Source organism: Falco peregrinus, chromosome 6 (genome assembly GCF_023634155.1).
Source record: "Falco peregrinus isolate bFalPer1 chromosome 6, bFalPer1.pri, whole genome shotgun sequence".
Taxonomy (NCBI): Eukaryota; Metazoa; Chordata; class Aves; order Falconiformes; family Falconidae; genus Falco; species Falco peregrinus.
In genome coordinates, this window is record NC_073726.1 from 47918483 (window position 1) to 47938972 (window position 20490).

Here is a 20490-nt window from a genome sequence, read left to right on the forward strand (position 1 = left end):
TTGTCCTTTTTGTTCCAAATAATAATAATGTCCTGTAATTTTTTTTTAATTATTACAGGGCCATTTTAATTATTGAGGTATTACTTCATTTCTGGGAGAAACTTGAAGATGGTGTTTCTTTAGGTTTCTGTTGGCTTATTTCTTTAAACATGCTACCAATATTTTTGTCCTTTGTTTTCCAAGATGAAGAAGGTTTGCTCTGGACATGACTCCTATATTCAAATGGATTAATGCTGAGCAATGGGAGGAATCCCTTGAGGTTCTGCAAGTTTTTAATATTGTAATACTTAAGAATTTGAAGGTTTAATCTTATTACTTAATGAATAAATACAGTTTTAAGTGGTATTGAGTCGTTGCTGTATTTTTAGAGTGACAGTGTTTTCCTGGAGTCCAAGGGAACAACCCCATAAAATAATGTATAAATATACAGTATTGTATACAGTGCTCCTCATGAAGCTCCCTGAGTACAGATACAGCAAAAGTATAGCTGCTTTGGGTTGTTTAAATATTTCTTCTATGGGAGCCATCACCTGTGATTTTACTGAGTGGGTCTGACAGCCTTACAGCGGTGTAATTAAATACTGTACAGTGCAGCATACCAGCTCTAACATTTCAAAAATTCACCTGCTTACATTCTAAAATTTCTAAAGAAATAAAGGGCTTCTTGACAACAGCTTCCTCAGGAAAGAAGTTTGTTCAAAATATTTTGTATTGCAAGTCCAAAAAAAATCGGTCTTTATTGCCAACAGACATGTAAAAATTGAGTAATCGTTAATAGAGCATACATTCAGATTAGTTAAATGAATGTGTGGTAGATGATGCCAAAATATGATTAAGCTATACAACAGTAGCATTTGAGACAGTCAATGTAAATAATTTTAAAAGGTTATTGTGATGAATCACAAGCTTCATGAATGCAAGGCTGTTTAGAGAATGAATATTTAGTTTCATGTGTGTAGAGTTCTGACACTTCCCCATTCTCTATCAAAATGGAAAAGAAAAAAAATTTGAAACAAAAAGCCCAAGCAACCTTGGAAGGTGTCTGGAGCAAGGATGAGGTCAAAGTGGGTGGAAAAGAAAAAACTGCGTAGAGTTCTGCCCTGTAAAAAACAGTAGCTGATTCTGAGGGCGTTTAGTGAGATTTTGTTATAGTTGAGCTGGTCCAGTGTCGAGCTGCAGTTAAAAGTGGTGAATGAGGTTCTGCCTCCACCCTTATGTCAGCATCCATATGCTCTGCATGCCCTGTGATGATCTAGTTCAAATACCTAAATCAAAATTACATTTCTCTTTTGCAGGGGAAGGACCTAAACCACTTTTTTGGTAGCAGCAGTGAATTGTGTCAGGCTTGCTGTTGCACGAAAAGTTCATCCTTACTTAGAGTATGGAGCATGCCTGGGTTCAGTCTCCATTATATACCCAAATCAGAGATCATAAATGTTGTCTCTGATATCTGTCTTATTTTGATTAGAAAAAACTCCTCTTGTGTACTTTATATAAAATTAAAACATGTATTTATGTATTTGTATGGTTTCCATGTCCAGAATGGATAGTAGTTACTGCAAGAAAATGTATTGTTCAGAGTTATTCAGCTCTATCAGAGATGCTTGATTTAAGAGAAAATGTCACCATGTATGACAGGTGATTTTGATTCTTTATTAAAGCTAGCTGAAGCAAATACCATTCCAAAATTTAGGCAGTGAAATATGAAAGCCAGCTTGGTCTTTTTGTCACATTATAGGGATACTCACGGGACATAAGGAAAAGAGGTAGTTGAATGTGTGATATTATGTATTCATGAAATGTGTTTTAAAATGCATTTACATTCCTAATGAAAACACTTTATTTCTTTAATCCACCAGCTGACTGATGTGTGACAGTATGTCAGTTGCTGAGGCCTTGCGTAGAAATGCCAGGCAATTCTGCAGGCTCTCTGGAGCTCAGATTAAGTAAATCTAGCACAGGAGAGAAGGTGGTATTATGGCTCTTTGTTAAGATAGATGGACAAAGAAAAGGAATATTGGGGATTTATTGAAAAATTGCTTACCTTGGGAATAATTTCAGGTCAGGGTTTGTGGTTAATTTAAATGGCACTTAGAGGAGACATCTTTATAACATCATAAAATAGTTGGTTTTAACTAATTCATCAGACAGACTTCTTGGTTATATAGGCTATTGTTCCACTTGACTCGGCAGTTCTCATAATTAGGAAATAAAAAAATCAGTTCCACTTAAGTTCAAGCATAAATTTCTGTCACTTCACAATTGAAAGATTTCAGCACCTCATTTGAGTTACTTTCAGTTCTTATATATTAGTTAGCATTGGTGTTGGCATTATTTCCAAATTTAGCAAAGCAGTGGTACCTTACTGGGTACTGTATTTTCTTAAAATATATGTGTGCGTTCTAAAACAGATCAGCAACATGGTCTAGCAACTCTTACAACATTGGTAAGCCAGGCTGGTTGTATTGTAAACAGTATTTTCTTTGAATAATGCTGTTGTATTTATTTTGCATTATGCCAATAATAACAGACGTTTGAATGACAGGATGAGAGAAATACAAGAAAATTATCTACATGAAATAAACTGGCAGCTCGGCATTTGCCAAACTTGAAAATCAAGTAACACAACAGTGCATAGTCACTATACGTTGCCCAATTTTAAATCTCACTGAAGATGCATACGTAAGCAAGAGAACATGAACATGGCATTAAAAGAAAAAGTGTATGTTTGTGTGTATGTGTTACATAGATATAAAAAATAGTGGGACACATTTAAGAAGTGTTCAGGGGCATTGAAAAGAAAACTGGAGTGTTCATCCTGTACACTGGTAGAGTATTTATAAATATTCTCATTCAGAATGTTTGAGTTGACTTTTTTTAACATTTAAAGACTAGCTTTGCGTGATAGTTTAGTAGATTGCATAGGATCCGTAAGAATTGAAATGGCAGTGCTTGAGAGATGACTCAAAAATGAAGTGATTTTGTAGTCTATTAAAGAGAATATAGTAACAACTGACCAAATACAATTAAAAAAGAACCTCTGAGAAGTCTCTTTTTCAGCTTGCTTTCCATATTTATAAGTTTTACCAGTTTGACATTAGAGATTGTAGAGCAGGGTGAGGACAGAGAACTAGAGATAAATAGTTAACAAGGCCCTTACTGAAGCGGTTGGGCCAGCATGAGCCAACACAAGAGAACTTCCCAGATGCTGCAGAAGTCTTGTGCCATAAGGGTGGCTGGAGTTCTGCCTGTCTGTTCTCCAGTCTCTCAGGATGACATTTGAGGGCAAGTCTCAGATTAGAGCCCAAAATATAACACCATTTCCCCAGAGTACTATACCGGTTTCTAGTTCAGAGACTTCCTGAACGAGGCAAGTCTCTGTGCAGTTCTCAACGCTGAGCAGATTTCTCGTTCAGTCTCCCCTTGAGTCTTGCAAGCTTCTGATAGTTGTAACATCCTGTGGTGAGGAGTTTCTATAGACTGCATGGTGTGAAGAACCACTTCCATGTGCACCCTGCCACGGCTGGCTTTTTCAGTGACCCTCACTCTTGTGCTGGAGGAGGTAGGTGATGCATGCAGTTGCTCCTAGGTGCCCTATTCGTCCCTCCTACAAGTCTGTGGGTCGTATCGTACTTCTGCAGTTTTAATCTATTTAAGAGAAGATGACCAGAACTGTGCCTGGTACTCAAAATGCAGTAGATCCATATGCTTTCATAGTGATTTTCTGGTGGTTTTCTACTCCCCTCTTGATTTCTATAATTCATTTTGTCTGTGGCTGAATATTAAACCAATAGCACCATGAAATACCTACTGTACTACTGGAATCGTCTCCATGTCAGCTAAGCCTTTGAGTGGTTACTGAATTATATTTACCAAGTACAGCGACACTAACATAAGTGTTAGTGAGTTTTGTATAGGGAAACATTTTTTTAAAGACAAACCAAACCTATAATCACAGAAATAAAATTACAAGAAGCAGTTCATATACACATGTAGTAAAGGCATTTAACTTTTACAGTCTGACTCATCTTACTCAAGACCAAATAGTTGCACTAAATTCACACCTTAAAAACTGCAGCGTTATCCTTTAAATCTAGTGATTCAGGGCATTAATAATCCTGAAAAAAAATTAATTCTTTAAGTCAGTTAAATGAAACTAACTTTGGAAGAAGTACTTAAGGACCTTCAGACAGAGAGAGTTAAATACTTTTTTCAAAAGCACTTTCTTTAAATCTTGTGTCATAAATGCACAAAAATAAAGTCTTGTAAATTCATTTGCAGCAAGAGTTTGCTTGATCATTTTCAGTATTTGTTCCAGCTCTTAGCCGTTATTGTCACATTGCAGGGAGGAGGCAGCACACAATGCAAATTCATGCGAATGTTTCTTTAAAAGTTTCTAGTGTAGGACAATGTAAACTTAACTGTATAGAACAAAAATACTTTTCCAGACTGTAAGCCTATATGTTATACCATCATAAAATGCCATATGATTGCTCCTTTTTGTAAATTAACATGTACTAGGATTTTAAAAAACATTTGTAAGCAAGTACTATTAATACTTCTCTTACTCAGAAGTATACTCGTAATCTGAGAGTTTTTGTAACCTTCATTTCATTGTCTGACAGTAGTTAGGCCTGTCCTACTACACGACCTAAATTATTGTTGCTAAATTTTATAATGGGCTCCATAATTTAGAACAGCACTTACGACAGTGCAGAAAGGTAATAGGTGCCTATGATAGCAAAAGTTATTTCTGTAAAATCGAATTGTATTATGTCAACCATTTGTCTTTCATTTTTATATAAATATGCTGTTTACTTATTAATGTGCTCTGTGATTATCCTTATATTTGAGCTGAACTTTTCATGTGTTGGGATATTTTAGGAATTTTGTTTTAAACTGTAAAATATGTGCAAATCAACCTGTACCACAAGGAAAACAAATCTTTTAAACAATGATCTCTGTTCATGACACCGTCATGTTAGTGATTAACATAAAAATTAATCTCTTATTTAGTTACGCAGTGTATTCCTAAAAGTTCGCCTTTTTTAAATGCTACACAGTTCATGGAGATTAATTTTAGCATGAGTAGACAAAAGCCATAACATATGTCAACTGTGCTCAGTGAATGCACCAACAGTCCACATGTGTGTATACACTTCAGTGTGGGTAGTGGTACTGGAGTCCTCAGCGACTGCGAACGTGAAGAGGCGGTTGTGGGTGGCTGGGGTGGCTGAGGCGTGTACTGTCACACTCACAGAGTTTTGCTTTCAGCTCTGTGGCCCTGCCCCTTTCCTGTGCTGCTTCTGGTGCTTCTCTGACCACTGTTGAGATGCATGCTGGCATCTTCACTTTCTTATTAGGATGAGAAAAATAATGTTTACTTTGATGTAGAATTTGCTTTTTAGTGTGTGAGACAATAATCTTGCCATGGTAGATGCATTTTCAGTTACCAAGCGTCAGTCTGTCCGAGCACTTTGCTCAGGATTTAAGTTACCCTCCAGAGTTGTAAGGCTATTGACACTAGTGGTGGAGTTAAAATACTTGAGTGATTTTTAGCAGTACGTTTCCATACTCACAAAAAACCCCAACCCTGACAACTTCTTCCAAGATTCATTATTAGAGCTTCAAAACAAAATGAAAAACGGAGGGACTTTGGCTTTGCTTGATGTAGCAGGGCTCGGTCAAAGGGAGCAAGTTTTTACTTCCCCGGGTTTCCCAGAAAAAAGCATCTCTTCAAGTTGGCTCTCCTTTTTAATAAATTAGTTTTAGAAACAGTTAAAATTATGCAAAGTTACATGCTTAATATATATTATTTAGTGCTTATATAAGGAATATAAATGAAGTAATAATTTAAAAATTATGCAAACTAGCCACCAACACCTACCAGGCATCATAGTAATAACTGGTAACTCTCAAAAGAACAAATTATGTACTCATTGGATATTTCAATTTTCAGTGTTAACATTCATTTGTTCAGCGCTGTGTGTAAACTCAGTGTGAGGTTTTTAGTCTAGAAAATAGATCAAATTGAAATTAAAGATCAATAAGAAAGTTGAAAAGCAGAAAGCAGATTTTAATATATAAAAAGCAAAACCAGTAAGTTGTGCTGTACGTGAACCTGTTTCCTGTCATGTGGAAGTAGCAATAGATCCCATTTAAAAATTGATGAGGAATTTTCTGCCTGCTGCCCTAGGGTATAAATCTGCTGTTGGAGACACACAAGGAAGCTGATACCATTCTTAAATCAAACGGGATGATGCAATCTGTTAGAAACAGAGATAAGTATTTGGGACAGAAATGTGCAGATTTTTGAAGGTGAAGACATTGATCATACTTCATGAACATTTACATGGATGTATGGTGTATTTTTCTTTGTGTTCACCCACTTTGAAGCTGTGGTTATGAAGGATGCTAATTGAAAGATGCAGGCAGGTTCTTAACGGTGCTGATGTGTGCTTTCACATTCTGTTTTTTTCCTGAAGCATTTTTTTGCCTTTATTTTTTTCCTGCAGCATCTGAGTTAGTGGTGGGGGGTTTTTGTCTTACTGTGTTTTTCATGTTTATATATGCAAAAATTCCTTGCATAATTTTTTTTTTAAATCGCTGGCCTGTCCCTGGGTAGCTCGCTCTGTATATTTCTGTCTCTTTGCTTCAGACCAATCATCATAATATATCCAAAAGGGTTTTTGGTACATGTGGGGAGGGAGCGTGTTCCCTTTAGGATCTTGTTTTCCTTAGGTTATTAGGTATTTGTTGCTGTTCTTTTCCTTACCCCTTGACATTCTGCTTTCCATAAAATAAATTCTCCCTAGCTATATATTCTTCTTATCTTATTTTGGAAGGGAAAGTGAACTTTTTGGGGTCCCTGCATTTGCGAATAGTAAGTAGAGCTGGTGAAATAGCATCCCAGACTGCTCCCTGTCCCAGTCGGTGTGAGTGAAGTTCTAAGCAGATCCTGGCTGTGTTACACCCTGGGAGCAGTGGCTCCAGAAATGCCTCAGGAGGTGCTACTCTGTTCAGTAGCACTTGTGTGGCAGTTGTTCAGTGCATGGCTGCTGTCTTTTCTGTCTTCCAAATAATACCAAACAATACATATCTGTAATGTTGATAAGAATCAAATGATGGAATAATAAAATTACTTTAATCTAATGTGTTCTTTGGGCATATCTTCTGGTGGTTTTCCTAGTACAGGGACAGTACTTCCATGTAGCTGCTGGGTGACTCTGACCCCTGAGTTTTTTTTCTGTAGTAAGAGTATTACTGCTTTAGTTTCTTGTATGAATGACTTCATCAGTGGTTCTGATGTCTGGTTTTGTGACAGTGAATATAAGCTGACGTTTATTCTGCTTCTTGTTGGAGTAAAAAATCCTGTGTTTTTTGAGTTAAACTGCTTCTAGTACCATGGCAATTCTCAAGTGCTAGTCCATGTGTGCAGAGCCAGTTGCTAAGAGACACGAACACTCAATTTCTCTGTAATTTGCATATAAGATTGTAAAATTTCTAATGTTACATCCTTTTTAGGAAGTGTTTATCAATAATAAAACCATGACTGTAATTTTTTAAAAAATATTGTCTGAGTACAGTGAACTGTTTTAAACACAATCCAATGAAAAACCAAAATAACTCATTGAATACTTAATTATTCTGATATCCTTTAATAACCCTAATTATGGCATGACAGCTCTGGTGGGTAAAGACAGGTATGTTTCCTGTAAGGACTTCCAGTAGAGAGGTCTTGCTACTAGTGACCCACAAGAATTTTGAGAGGGAGAGTATTTCTAAAGGCTTGTGGTTGTATTTGCTCATCATGTGAGCTGATCTAACAGCTGGTCTGTTTAAATTATAGTAAAGATGAAACATTGTGTGATATAGACAGTTCATTAATTAGAAGAGAATTATGCTGATATTGAAAGTTATGTTCTGGTTTTATTCACATTGTTAGACTGTATTTTCTGATCTAGCAGCAGAGTGACAGAATTTAATAAAATTAAATTTGGATATTACTTAATGCCATGTTTTGTATTAATCTGTTAATAGAGAAGTGGCAGTATTATGATGGTCTACTGTTAGAATCTTACCAGAGTGGTGATTTCCTGTCTAGTAACTGTGTTTTTTTCTTTTTTTCCTTTTTTTTTTTCTTTTTTTTTTTTTTTTCCCCTTCTGGCATGTTCCTGACGCTCCTACTTGCTTTTGGGAATGAATATTTTGATCCCTGTGAATTGTAGAGCCTATTGTGAAGAATGGCAGGCCTCCAACGTCTCACAGCATGCACTCATTTCTCCACCAATACACAGGATCTTTCAAGAAGCCCCCTTTACGGAGACCCCATAGCGTCATAGGGGGCAGCCTCGGCTCTTTCATGGCAATGCCCAGAAATGGGAGCAGATTAGGTAATTTACTACATTGTTTGTTTAAGTTCATTTTTATGTGAAGATTGTCTGTATTGATTCTTAGCAAGAGATGTGGTTATTCTAATGCTTTAATAAATCTCTGGGAATGCAGTAATCTTTTCCTGCTGTTGTTAGAGAAACCTGTTTTTAAGGTAGTGAATGTCTTAAATGAAAAAAGGTTTTCAGGAGGAATGCAATTACAAGAACACACAGAAGTCACCCGTGAATTTCTGACAAGTTGCAAAGCTACAAAAGTTACAAAATATTCTTTGTTAATACTTTGCAAGAAACCTGTATGTCCATCTCAGTTAAGCATTGGTGAGAACTACCATAAATTGAACATGATAAAAACAGAGGATAATCGTCCTGTTTGTGGAAATTAAAAAGAACTGCTATATTACTTAGACTTCTGATTATCATGAGAAAAAAATCTCCTTTTTTCAGTGATAAATTAAGGCAACTTAACTATAATTAGCTTTTTATTGTGGTTCTGTGGGGAAAAAAAATTACAATTTTTTTTTCTTTTCCTTCAAGTAATCTGTCATGTTGTTGCCTGCAGTCACCATTAAAGTTTTACCCTGCTTTTATGTTATTTTAAATTATGCTTAATCAATTGATAGTAGAAAATGAAAGTCACAGTTTAATTAGATTTTTATGAATTTTTCGATCTGCTGCTCTCCTTTACAAGTGTGTGATAAACTGCTTTCCTTCAAGATTAAGCTATAAGTCTCCAAGATAGTAGTCAAACCACTTAAATCCTCCTCTGCTGTAATATCACTCGTCATGTTCAGAACCTTGCCTTTTTATTGTTTCTGCTACCATTCAAACTGAAAAAATAATTGTCCTCTTGAATGGACTTTAGCAGCTGTTATCACAGAAGAAGACAGGTTAGTGTGCACAGTTTGACTACGGTAGCAATTTCTGATTTCCCTCAAGTCCTATATACTTTTTTTTTCTTTTTTACCTAGCCAGGCTTTGCTTAAGTTGCCAATAATCTAACAGGAAGACAAAAGTAATTGTGCACTTGAATCTCAGTTTAGGGATATTTAGTCTTTTATGGATTATTTGACAAATCAGATGTATATAAACTGTACAGGAGCAGCAGAGATGTATACTCTTGTATAAACATTCTAAAGCACTTTAAAAATGTAAATTTACCAATAACTAACTTCTCTTCAAAATTTAACTGACCTTCAAATCAGCTTTGCAAAACAAAAATTGGTATACAGTTTTCGGTTTCTTTTAGTGATTTTCAAGTTTTCCCAAAACATTATTTTTCACCTGAAAAAAATACTAACAGGTAAGTATTGCAGAAGAATGCCATTAGTTTTATTTTTCGCAGGTGATCAAGTTTATGGGTGGTCAGGTGTTTAAATAGCACTCACAATTTTAATGTGTGGTCTGTAGGAAGTGTTTTAATAACATGTTTTAAATAGCAACAGATTCTTGTAGAATTTGTAATTCTGTTGAAGACGTATGGAATAGATCCTACTGACTGTACATGTGAATATGTTGAATACCTCTTTTTGCTTTGGATGCAGTGATGCTATTAATTATGCTGGTGGGTTTTTTACTCCTCATTTGATAAAAATTTAAGCTACTTGTACATACTATCTAGTGGTAGAAAATACACAAGTACAAGCATAATTACTAATGTTCTTTAGGCCCCTTCACATCTTCCCTCCTTTTGTGCCTGCCATATGAGAATGGTTGTTACTCAGCAGGATGCTGAGGTCTTCTCTGTTGGGGTAATGACATCAGAAATTAAATGTTCAAATAAGCTACACTACATGAGACTTTTTATTTTCTCTGCTTTCTTCATTCATCCTCTTTCTTTCCACTTTTTCCTGTATTCTAGTGGTGGAAAAATGCTATCAGAGATATATCCTTGTAATATCACAAAATGCTGGCAGTTAAAGGATGATTATGTGGTTAAAAACCAGGTTAAAATCAGACCTCTTAAAGGTCTTTTGCTTTTGAATGAGATTACTAATATAAAATTTGGTTGAGAAGCCTCGGAGGGTTTTGGAGATTTGTTTGCTTTCTGAATGCTGAACATGAGTTCCTACTGTTGTGGTAACATGTAAAATCCCCAAATACTTCTAAAATAGTTTCTACTTGGAAACATCTCTGTTAGCTTTAGGTTTTAAAAAATGTTTTGTAAAGACAAAAATTCTGAACTGATCTCTAAAAAGTGTGCCTTTGTTTACTTTTTTGTAGTAATTTTTAATTTAGTATTCAGTTATCGTGATGATTTTAAATAACATAGATGATTCTCATGCCAAATTGTGAATCAGCCATGCCACTGATGCAAACAGAGGTCAAGCTGAGTTTTTTTTAGCTCACGTGTATCTATACAGCTTCTAAAGTCTTGCCAGAAGCATTTAACTGCTGCAGTCCATGATGGAGCCAGAGCTAATAAACCCTTTTTGGACCTGACCTGGCTGAATGTAGGGCCAACTTAGTTGTCCTTGTTCCAGATTTGTGTTACTGGAAACACTGGAGAAGCATTTGGAATGTGAAAAGCCAACTGAAGCTGGCCCACCTGATGAACCCCAGTAGCAGCCAGGGCAGAATTCATCCCTGCTTCTGGCAGTGGTGTTGGTATAGTTGTGGAGAAGTTTTGTTTCTTTGTCATAAATATTGGAATATTGAAAGCTGTATGGAAGCATCATTCCTTTCGCAGTTTGGTAATGTTGACGGCAAAGGCTATTTCTCACTATAGCCTTCCTCAGCTCGAATTGTTATTTATGAAACTAATCATAAAATGTAGCCACTTCAGAGAAAAGTAAGCTTTGGAAAAGTGCACCTTGGAAAGAATCCAATATGCAAGTCACATGATTATTTTTGTAATAATTTGAAACAAGATGGAAAGATCGTGCAGTCTGACTCACTACTGACTAATTAGTGGATGTTATTTTAGCTCACTTGGAGGAGTTCTCATTTGCTGCACTGTAGGTCCCCTGTATGAATTTCTTCTGTGGTGCATTCCTCACAGCTGAACTAAGGACAGCTTTTTCTTTTAAATGTACTTCCATAGTTTTCCTTTTGTATTGTAGTCATCTACAGCTTTTCATTACATGGTCATACCAGATATTTAATTAGATATGTAGAGTACGTTCAAATAAACATCTGTGTAAGAGAACAGCTGGGGTATTCAGTGAAAGCAATTCAATAAATTATTGAACCATTAAAATCTCTGAAGACCATGCAAGCTGACTTTGGTGCAGGTGAACATACCCGTAGAAAAGTGTAGAGAAATTAAGGAAATATTTGCATGATTTTCATCATTGCTTAATCAAATATTATCATCATGCATCTGTGTAAAATGATTAAAATTACTAGGTTAATGCCTTTTTCCTGGGTTTGTGCTACTAAAATAATGAACATCAGGGTCTACTAATGCCTTTTAATTGAATAAAATAAAAGGACACATTTATATTAGATGATAACACAGTCAGTGTTTTTTTAAAACCTTAGCAGTATCTCTGTTTAGAATACAATTAAAACATCTGCAAACCCTTGTAGATAGGAGCATTTGGGTATTTAGCCCATCAGAAATTCAGGCATGTGTTTAATGGTAGATTTTTGGATGCTACAGTCAGTATCCTGCTTAAACCCATTTGGTTATGGGTGCATAGCTTGTCCAGAATTGCCAGAATTAGTCATATCACAGTAGTATTCAAAATAGACAGACCATCATCTAATTTAAGTCCGAAACGCTAAATTTTTAGATCTGGGTGGTATAGACCCGCTTCGTCTTCACATTCCTGATTATAAAGAGCACAATCTCCTTGTGCCTCAGATGTGTGGGCTTGTGTTACTAGTTTCTTAGTTGTGTATTATTGCATAGGTGGTCGTCTTAGTAGAAGAATTACCTTTGTCAAGTCGAATATTCTTTGTAGTTTTGAGTGTTGCATTTCGAAGTGTCATTTTTTTATAGTAATTTCATAATATGTACGCTTTTGTGAATTGAACACAATAAGTATGATGGTATCAATCACATGATTAATGTCACTTTTTAAAGAAGAAATTGGGTAATTGCTTCATGGCCTAAAATACGATCATTTCATCAGTTTTATTTTTGAGGTTGCCCAGATAACTCTCTTGTCTATCTTCAATAAAGAAAATAGACTCTGGGGCCCAATCAATGGGCTTATACTAAACCATGAGGATAAATAGATTGGGGAGCAATTGTCAGTAGCTGTTACACTTAATTTTACAAACAGAATCTCAAGAGCTGTTAATAGCTAAAAATGGATTACATAATCTCTCAGAAAAATATTTTAAAAGAGAATCTTTATGAAATAACTGATACGGTGAATGTGCTGTTTACCAGATACAACAATGCTGGCAGAACAGCTTCGCTGCAAACAGTGTTTTCAGTATAATGGTTTTATATGACTAAAAATAACTTCTACAGTTCGATAGAGATTTTTAAAAAGACAGCTATCAAGTCACTACAGCGAATAAGAGTTTTCTTAGAGACTTGGCAAAAAAAGAGTCACGTTCTGTCTGCTTGGCTTAAGGTTAAGGCTGATCTTTAGGGACCACTTCCTGAAAATCTTTTTCTCTGGTTCAGACTACTGTGCCTGTAGAAGCATCGAAGAGTATTTACCTCATTTAAACCAGAAGATTGCTGCTTACTATGCCAGGCGTGCAGCTTATTTTTTTCTTGTTCAGTCCGAATCTGAGCATGATTTGCAGGGAAAATTTTGGTGCAATGTGGATTTTTAATGGAAATCCAATATAGATCTGCATTTCTGCTGGAAGATTTGCTTTGTGCATGAGATACCTGCTTAGTTTGTGTGTTTGATTACAGTACTTTGAATTAAAATACATGATGCTAATACCTTATGAGTTAATATTTTTATATCCATTCTGGTTTCCGTAAAAGGAAATTATTTGTACTGAGGAAGAACTGGATCCTTTGAAGTCTACGTGATTCTATGTGAGCTGAACTAGACAAACATTTTAGAAGATGTGCTGATAACCAAACATTGGCCTAAAGGCTTTGTTTTTCTAGAAAGTCCAGCTTTCTTGCTTGTTGATAAAATTTGTATGTTCTCTTTTGTTTTTTATTTTATTGCTGTAATGCTGTGCAAATGTTAAATACTTTCAGGTGTGTTGGTAGTAAGGCTGAATTGAGCTCTGTATGTTTTGCTAATATTAACATTTTTAATGGGTAGAGTTCTGGGAGTTTTAGTTGTTCCTCGGGTTCTCTTTTGCCCTGTACAAGATAATGCTTAGTACCAAAGATCAGGAGGGCAGGGAAACTGGTGTCTTTTGAAGCACCTCCTTTATATGTATAAGTATTCAATCTCTCCAGTAATTTGGAGTTCAAATATTTAGAGGTAATGATGAAGCATTACTTGCAGTGAATTGCTTGTATGACCAGTTTCCTGTTGTGTGTCCTTTTGCAAGTCACTTGGCTCTTTATGCTATTAATGACACCACCTTGATCCTCTCTTCATTTATTATGGTGGTCGTGTTCCAAAGTCTGGAAGATCCTGTGGTGCTTAAAAGTGATGTATATACATAAGATCCATAAACTCTTGTGTGTGGATGAAGCTAAAGGATTGTGTTAAAGTACCAGTTTCAGTTGACATGAAGATCTTGCAGCATCATATAACTCAGGCAGCCTGTTGCCAAATTCTTCCACGAGGTCACAAATTTCATTTAATTGCTCTAAATACCAGGTCTTCTGTTGAATCCACTTGTATGTTGTAGGTCTCTATTTAAATGGTCAGAATATATCCTCTTCTTCCACATGTGCACACTGCTGGTTTTTATATCTGAAGTTTCCATATTTGGCATTTGTGAAAATAATACCTATATCTTTCAGGGTTCTTTTAAGCTTTCTGAAGATAACATTTAGGTTGCTAACATCAGGTAGTCTGATTTGAAAATGTTAAATATTTTCAGTAATGTTTTTAGCCTAGAGCGGCTAAAAGAGGAGAGGTAGTGAGGGATTTTGGGAACTGAAGCAGTGAAGGGAAGGTGGTTTATAGGAATTAAAATTAGGGTTGGACTGCCTGTCTTTTGTGTTGGGAAACTAAGTTCTGTTGCAAACCAAATAAGAAAAATAATGATAAGTATGTATATGTACGTATATGTGTATGTATAAAGTAACCCTGTTCATTTTGTGATTCCTGAGCCATAAAAAGTGTATCAAGACTACCCTGACTGTGATGAGTCTTCGACTCCACCATATAACCCAATACATAGTAATGAAACAGTTGTTATCCATCTGTACGAAAGAGATATTTGGTGGAATACTGATGAACTGTTTTCATTTCTTTGGATTAAAGATATTGTTCATGAAAATCTGAAAATGGGGTCAGATGGTGAAAGTGACCAAGCTTCTGGAACGTCATCAGATGAAGTTCAGTCTCCCACAGGTGTTTGTCTCAGAAACCGGATACATAGACGAATCTCAATGGAGGTAATTTACTTTTCACATAAGGATCATCTAAGTTGACCGGAGTTGGAGGGCCCTTTAATTGATTGTTATAATTGATTGCCTTCTCAATTGACTGTAACTGTTCTGGCATATATTTCATGCAGAGAGCATTATTTTATTATTACTTAAATTCTGTCTTCCTTTGTTACACAGAAATCAGATCGTTATCTTGCCTTGCTTATGAGCTGTTAATTTTGAAAATCTATATACATTTTGAAACTTGATTTTGTGGGAAGAATTTAAGTGTAGCCTTTGAGTATCTTTCTGCCACATTCTGTGCAATTCACTGAGTATATTCAAGAAGATACACTGTTTAGACACTTTTTAACTTAAGACTGTTTTCTAATCTTTATAACTAATCCTACAGCACTGATGGCCCGGACTGCTTCAGCCTTTCCCTCTCTTCCTGTTTTTTAAAGAACGGAACTTTACAGGATGGTAAACAAAAGGAGGAAAAGTACCATATGAATAACTGTGCACATAATTTCCTTTATTTATGAGTCTTATTATGAATACTTGCCACCCTTGTGCTTGCTTTGCTGTCATTTCCTTTGGCGAAGAAAACCAGAATGCTTCCCTGTGTGAGTGTATAAAAATTACAGTTATAATGATGCCTTTGTTACAGAAGCGTGTAAAATTTTAGTGTTGCTGCTTTATAGCATACATACCAATATGCGTAGTTTGTAGGATTTTAAATCTTCATTCAAAGCCTGATATCAAATACAGGGTTGGGGAAACAGATCTGGTTAAGTTACAGTAGGGTGTACATGCCAAAAATATTTTATTTGTGAGGCGTTCCGTTATGCTTGGAATTCCAAGACTCCAAGCATGTAATACTGATATGATTTCAGGAACTTTCGAATTAGCTGTATTATTTCTATCATTTCTTGCACCTGGGGGGTTTTGTCTTCAAATTCTTAAATGTGTATGTTAATCTCAGGTTTGGTCTAAAGACTGTTAAACCATTTACTTGAGAGAACTAAGGTAGGTCTATTGATTTATGCAGGATGATTAAATTAAGAGGGAAAAAAAGTCACTGTGAGTACTTGCACATCACAATGTATGCAGGAGAAAATAAATATCAAGGAAATTACTTAAAAGTGTTATTTACCTTTTGTTTATTGTCTGTTTGCATTTTGAAATGTGCATTTAGAAGGAAAGAAATAAGAAAATTACTGATATATAATCAATAAACTGAAATTGAAATGCGTCAAGTCTTGCAGAGACAAAACTGACTTTTGAATTTAAAGAATGCTGTCATTGAGAGTTTTTTGGTTGACTTAAGTTTATTTTTTAGAAGTGCTTTGTAGCAGAGTAGGTGGGGTTTTTACCTAGTTGTGCATTCCAGAGGAAAAAAAATATTAACAATCTTTGTGCCTCTGGTTAAAATACCTTTCTCATCATAATCTTTCAGCTGACTCTTTCATTGCCTAAGTGAAAAGGCCTTAAGTGATTACATCATCTGCCTGTCTTTGCCGCCTCCTGTTTTTCCCATGGGTCATTTTCTGTCAGTTATGACAGATGAATAGAATTCTCAAATGCTAATTTTCTATTAATTTCTGTGAAAAAACTCAGCTTTGAGAGAGATTGCTAATGTGTCCACTGCTAGGAAAGATGCAGCCTTTATTAAACACCAGAGTATCCACATAAGAGTTAAACATCAAGATGTACATCCATAGAAAACCAAGTTTTACTGGTTTTGCTGTCTGTGGAATGGGATCACTTGCTTCCTTGGCCTTTGAGGCAACCAAGTAAAGGTTTCCTCTTGTACCACATCTTGCCTGCAAGCCTTAGGAAATTTGTGCCATGGAGCTGGCTCGTTCAATAGTAGTAATTTGATTATTATAAAGTGGAAGAAACAATCTTTGTTGTGAATTAAATTTCTGTTATTTCAGTTCTGTTTTGCTGGTTTGTGGGGATCTGTCATCTCTAGACATCACTGGGTAGCCTTGAAGCCATGTTCCCTTTATAGTCATTGAGGGTGAGTTATAACTGTATGCTCTACATACAGGTTGGAGTAAATTAATAAGTGTGTGATAGTATGTTTTTGCTGTAGTCTGCTGAACTCATTAGTCATACTTGAAATCCTTGATAGAATGTGTTTGATTGAATATACAAAGTTGGATAAACTCAATAAAGCAGTACTGCTTGTTCTTCTGCATTAAGATGAATGTACCTGCTACACTACGACTATATCCTTTTTTGTGTTTAGTTTGGCCAATATTCATTGGATTTGTAATATTCTAGTACATAATTTCTCAGTTAATATTTGTTTCTCTGCTGAATTGACAGAAGTTCTAATTTGTTTTGAAGGTAAATAATCAGGTAAAACTGAAATCTTGGAACGGTCCTTTTTACTTGTAAGAATTTTGCATATATACACAAATTTTTCATGCTCAGCTTGAATTTGCTGTAGAATTTTGAAAATTAGCATCCTATCAGAAAAAAACCCAACCAGTTTTTTTAAAATGCTGCTAAAAACATGCATACCGTAATCAAAGTGCTAATTACTGAATATTAGTATTCCTGAGCTGTTTTGTGCATTACAGTACACATTTTGATTCTTAGTGTCCATCTCCACTGCAGTGAATCATATAAAAAAGTTGCTTTCTCTGTAATTTTTAAGTAATTTAGAGCTATAGATAAAATTATAACATGGTCAAAGAGCAGATTCTCTTGTCCAGAGTATATGAAAGATTTTATTGGGAAAGAAAACTTGGATCTTTCTAGAATTTTCATATATAGATATGCTGGAAGATAGAGAAGTGCAAAATAGACAGTGGACATGCAACTGGAAAGTGTTTGTTGTAGCAGAATCTCCATAGTAATAGAACATTGAAATTTCATCACCTTAAGTTGATCTGGTTTAGACAGGAAATCATCAGACTGCGATGTAAGCTAAATGTGAAGCATTTTAGGTACAAAGTGATGATACTGCAATGAGAAAGAATCCTGCTCCACATTGGAAAATCAGGTGGGGTGAAAACTTCACATCCACAGTAGCAGCCACGGAGATACCAGCATTCAATCAGTCACAGACACACACAGACACCCCCACCCCCACCCCCCAAATGACATAGAATTTAGGCCAGCATGACTGTTACAGACAGGGAGATGATATGCATTGGCCTCTGAATTTGACAGCACTGCAGTTGTGGGGTTAGATTATTTTTTTTAAAATGAATGTTCATTGTTATCATGTGCTTTGAAAACAAAGAGAACATACCAGAATCTTGTTGTGTTGCCTAGATAAAGTTTATGCTGCCTGTAATCCACAGGCTACAAATGGTACATAAAGCAGTTGCTTCCCCACCCCCCTTTCCTTCCCCTCATTCAGGAACCGTACTGACAGTAGGTGTAAGCATCTATTGTGTGAGGAATTTGGCTTCAAACAGCTGTTAGGTTTTAATTAAAATGTCTACTAATCTCATGCTAATGTTGATGATTACTTAGTAAATTAGTAGAACTATTTATCAAAACAGATGTATAGAATAAATTCTTAAAAGTGCCAGAAGTAACACAACCTAAGAATGAATACATGTGGGTATGTATTTTAAGTGTAGGTGCTTCTATCACGTAACAAGAAGCACTTCTCTGGATTATGGAGTTACAGTTTAAAGCATTTCCACTTTGATTTGCTGGAAAAGAAGACATGGGCAGTAATGCATTAATATAAATTCATGTTTCAAGCCCTAAGTGTTCACTGGGGATCCAGTGCCCATGCACTAGATAGTGAATGCTTCATTAAGAACTGTGGTGGGTAAAAAGTAGGGAGATACAGTCTGTGCAAATTGAAACATCTGTTTCCCTTTCCCAGAAGTCCAAGGTCTGTAAGCTGTCTTTGCATGTGAACTGGCAAAGGGCCATAACCCACTGTTCACCAGCCTGTTTCACAGATACTTTATCCTGAGAAACAGTTCTTACCCATCAGACTGTCACATCAGTGGCAGGAGTGTGTTCCAGATCGGGCTGCTCCTGCCATACTGCTATAGGGTATGATTCTTCCCGGGAGGATTAGCTGCAGGATTAGTGGTTTTAGTTGAACAGAAAGAAATGCAAAGTGATCCTGTAGTCAAGTGTGTGTTCTATCGGTCACATTCTGAAAGAAAGAACAGAGATGAAAAATAAGTTTTTGGTGAGCTCCACCCTTTGCCAGAGGTGTGACTAGTTCAGGGGTCTTGACGCAGCCTGAGTGACTCGATCTGCTCCTCTTAGGTTCAGCTGGGAAATGTACCTTCTCCAGTGAAAAACCTGTAAAATTAATTGATGTTTCAGCTGACACTGCTAAGGTTTTCTGTTTGTAGATTCAGATTAGAATGTGGTTTGTAGGTCCCCATTCACATGTGCGCTCTTGGCTCTGTTCAGTTGTTTAAGATCTTGAACAGCAGACTGGATGGCAATACAGTATTTTTTCTCTTGTCATTAGTTTTGGAAGCAGGAAGCACTGTATCAAGACAGCCTGAGCATTCAGCTCTGCATCTCTTGCCATTCAAGATCCCTAGTATCCTTGCCCTTGGGTCCCCAGTAGGCATTACTACATGCCTTCTCTGAGGAGAGGTGGTTCCTTCCCCTTTCCCTCTGTCCTTGGCAGCTGTATAACTCTTCCTGCCTTATTTACTGGATTTTGTCAAATTTCCTTCTCTGCACCTGAGAAATGTGTAGCTTTTCTTCTGATTGTCTCTTCTGTGAATCCAAACATGTGGCTGTTTGTCAGAAGATTTCAGTACTAGACAGAAAAAAACTGAGGCTGAATAAAATCAAGACTTTTTTGATTTTCAGTGGTTGCTGTATTATTATTATTATTCAGTCATGCTTGGCAGCTGTCTCAACCTTTTGCAAGGCTACGCTAAAAAAATACGCTATTATTTTTGTAAATTCCTGCTTTCAAGTTCACATGAAGCTTGATATTTTCAAAATCCCTCTTCTAAAAGACAAGTGCATGTTCTAAATTACTAGTACAGTTTTGACAAAACAAATGGACCTCCTTTTGATATATTTGATTAGTAAACTTCCAACTACAGAAGAAAACTGCAATTAGAAAAGTAGTTTCCACTACAGAAGAAAACTGCAATTAGAAAAGTAGTTTCCACTTGGATAACAGACAGGCTCTGATCTGCCTTTTACTACATTTTCTAGGGGCAATTGTCTGTTACCACCAGTTGATGCTTTTTTGCGCTTCTGTTAGGAACCTTTGTAATCTTGATGCTAAAGCTCTTGTATTCCACTTGGAAATGCTGCTTCCCTTAGAAAAATTACTGCAGTAGCCAATGCCTGTTCTATAAGGATGCAATAGCTGCTTTTTTATTTCTGCTTTTTCATAACTTGGTTTCTCTTTTAAGCTCTATTTAAGAGTAGTCTGCTATTATATTGGATGTGTTCAGCCATCTACAAAACATATCTCTATTAATCACTGAAACGCAGCAGATGAGAAGTCAGTATTGGGGTGCAGTTTCATGCCCTGGACTCCAGCCTCACTGTGCTGTCCAGGAAGGTCAGGTTTCTAGTTTCCATTTTAAGGAGGTTGGTTTATTTTGAATTAGCCAGTTTCTTCATGGGACTTTCCCTTTGGTACTTACAGCTTTCTGTTGATGTGAATGGTTTGTGTTGGCAATTAACATCACACAGAACTCTTTT

At 36.2% G+C, this 20490-nt stretch overlaps 1 protein-coding gene across 4 annotated transcripts in view; it reads left to right on the plus strand.

The window, feature by feature from the left end:
- The window catches only part of CDK17 (cyclin dependent kinase 17), a 96736-nt gene that overhangs the window by 44419 nt on the left and 31827 nt on the right, over nucleotides 1–20490 (plus strand). For all 4 annotated transcript variants that reach the window (XM_055809160.1, XM_055809161.1, XM_013303445.3 and 1 more), the window contains 2 exons: nucleotides 8229–8393; nucleotides 14705–14838. In XM_055809160.1, coding sequence (XP_055665135.1) covers nucleotides 8229–8393; nucleotides 14705–14838 — 299 coding nt within the window. The remainder of the gene's footprint in view (nucleotides 1–8228; nucleotides 8394–14704; nucleotides 14839–20490) is intronic.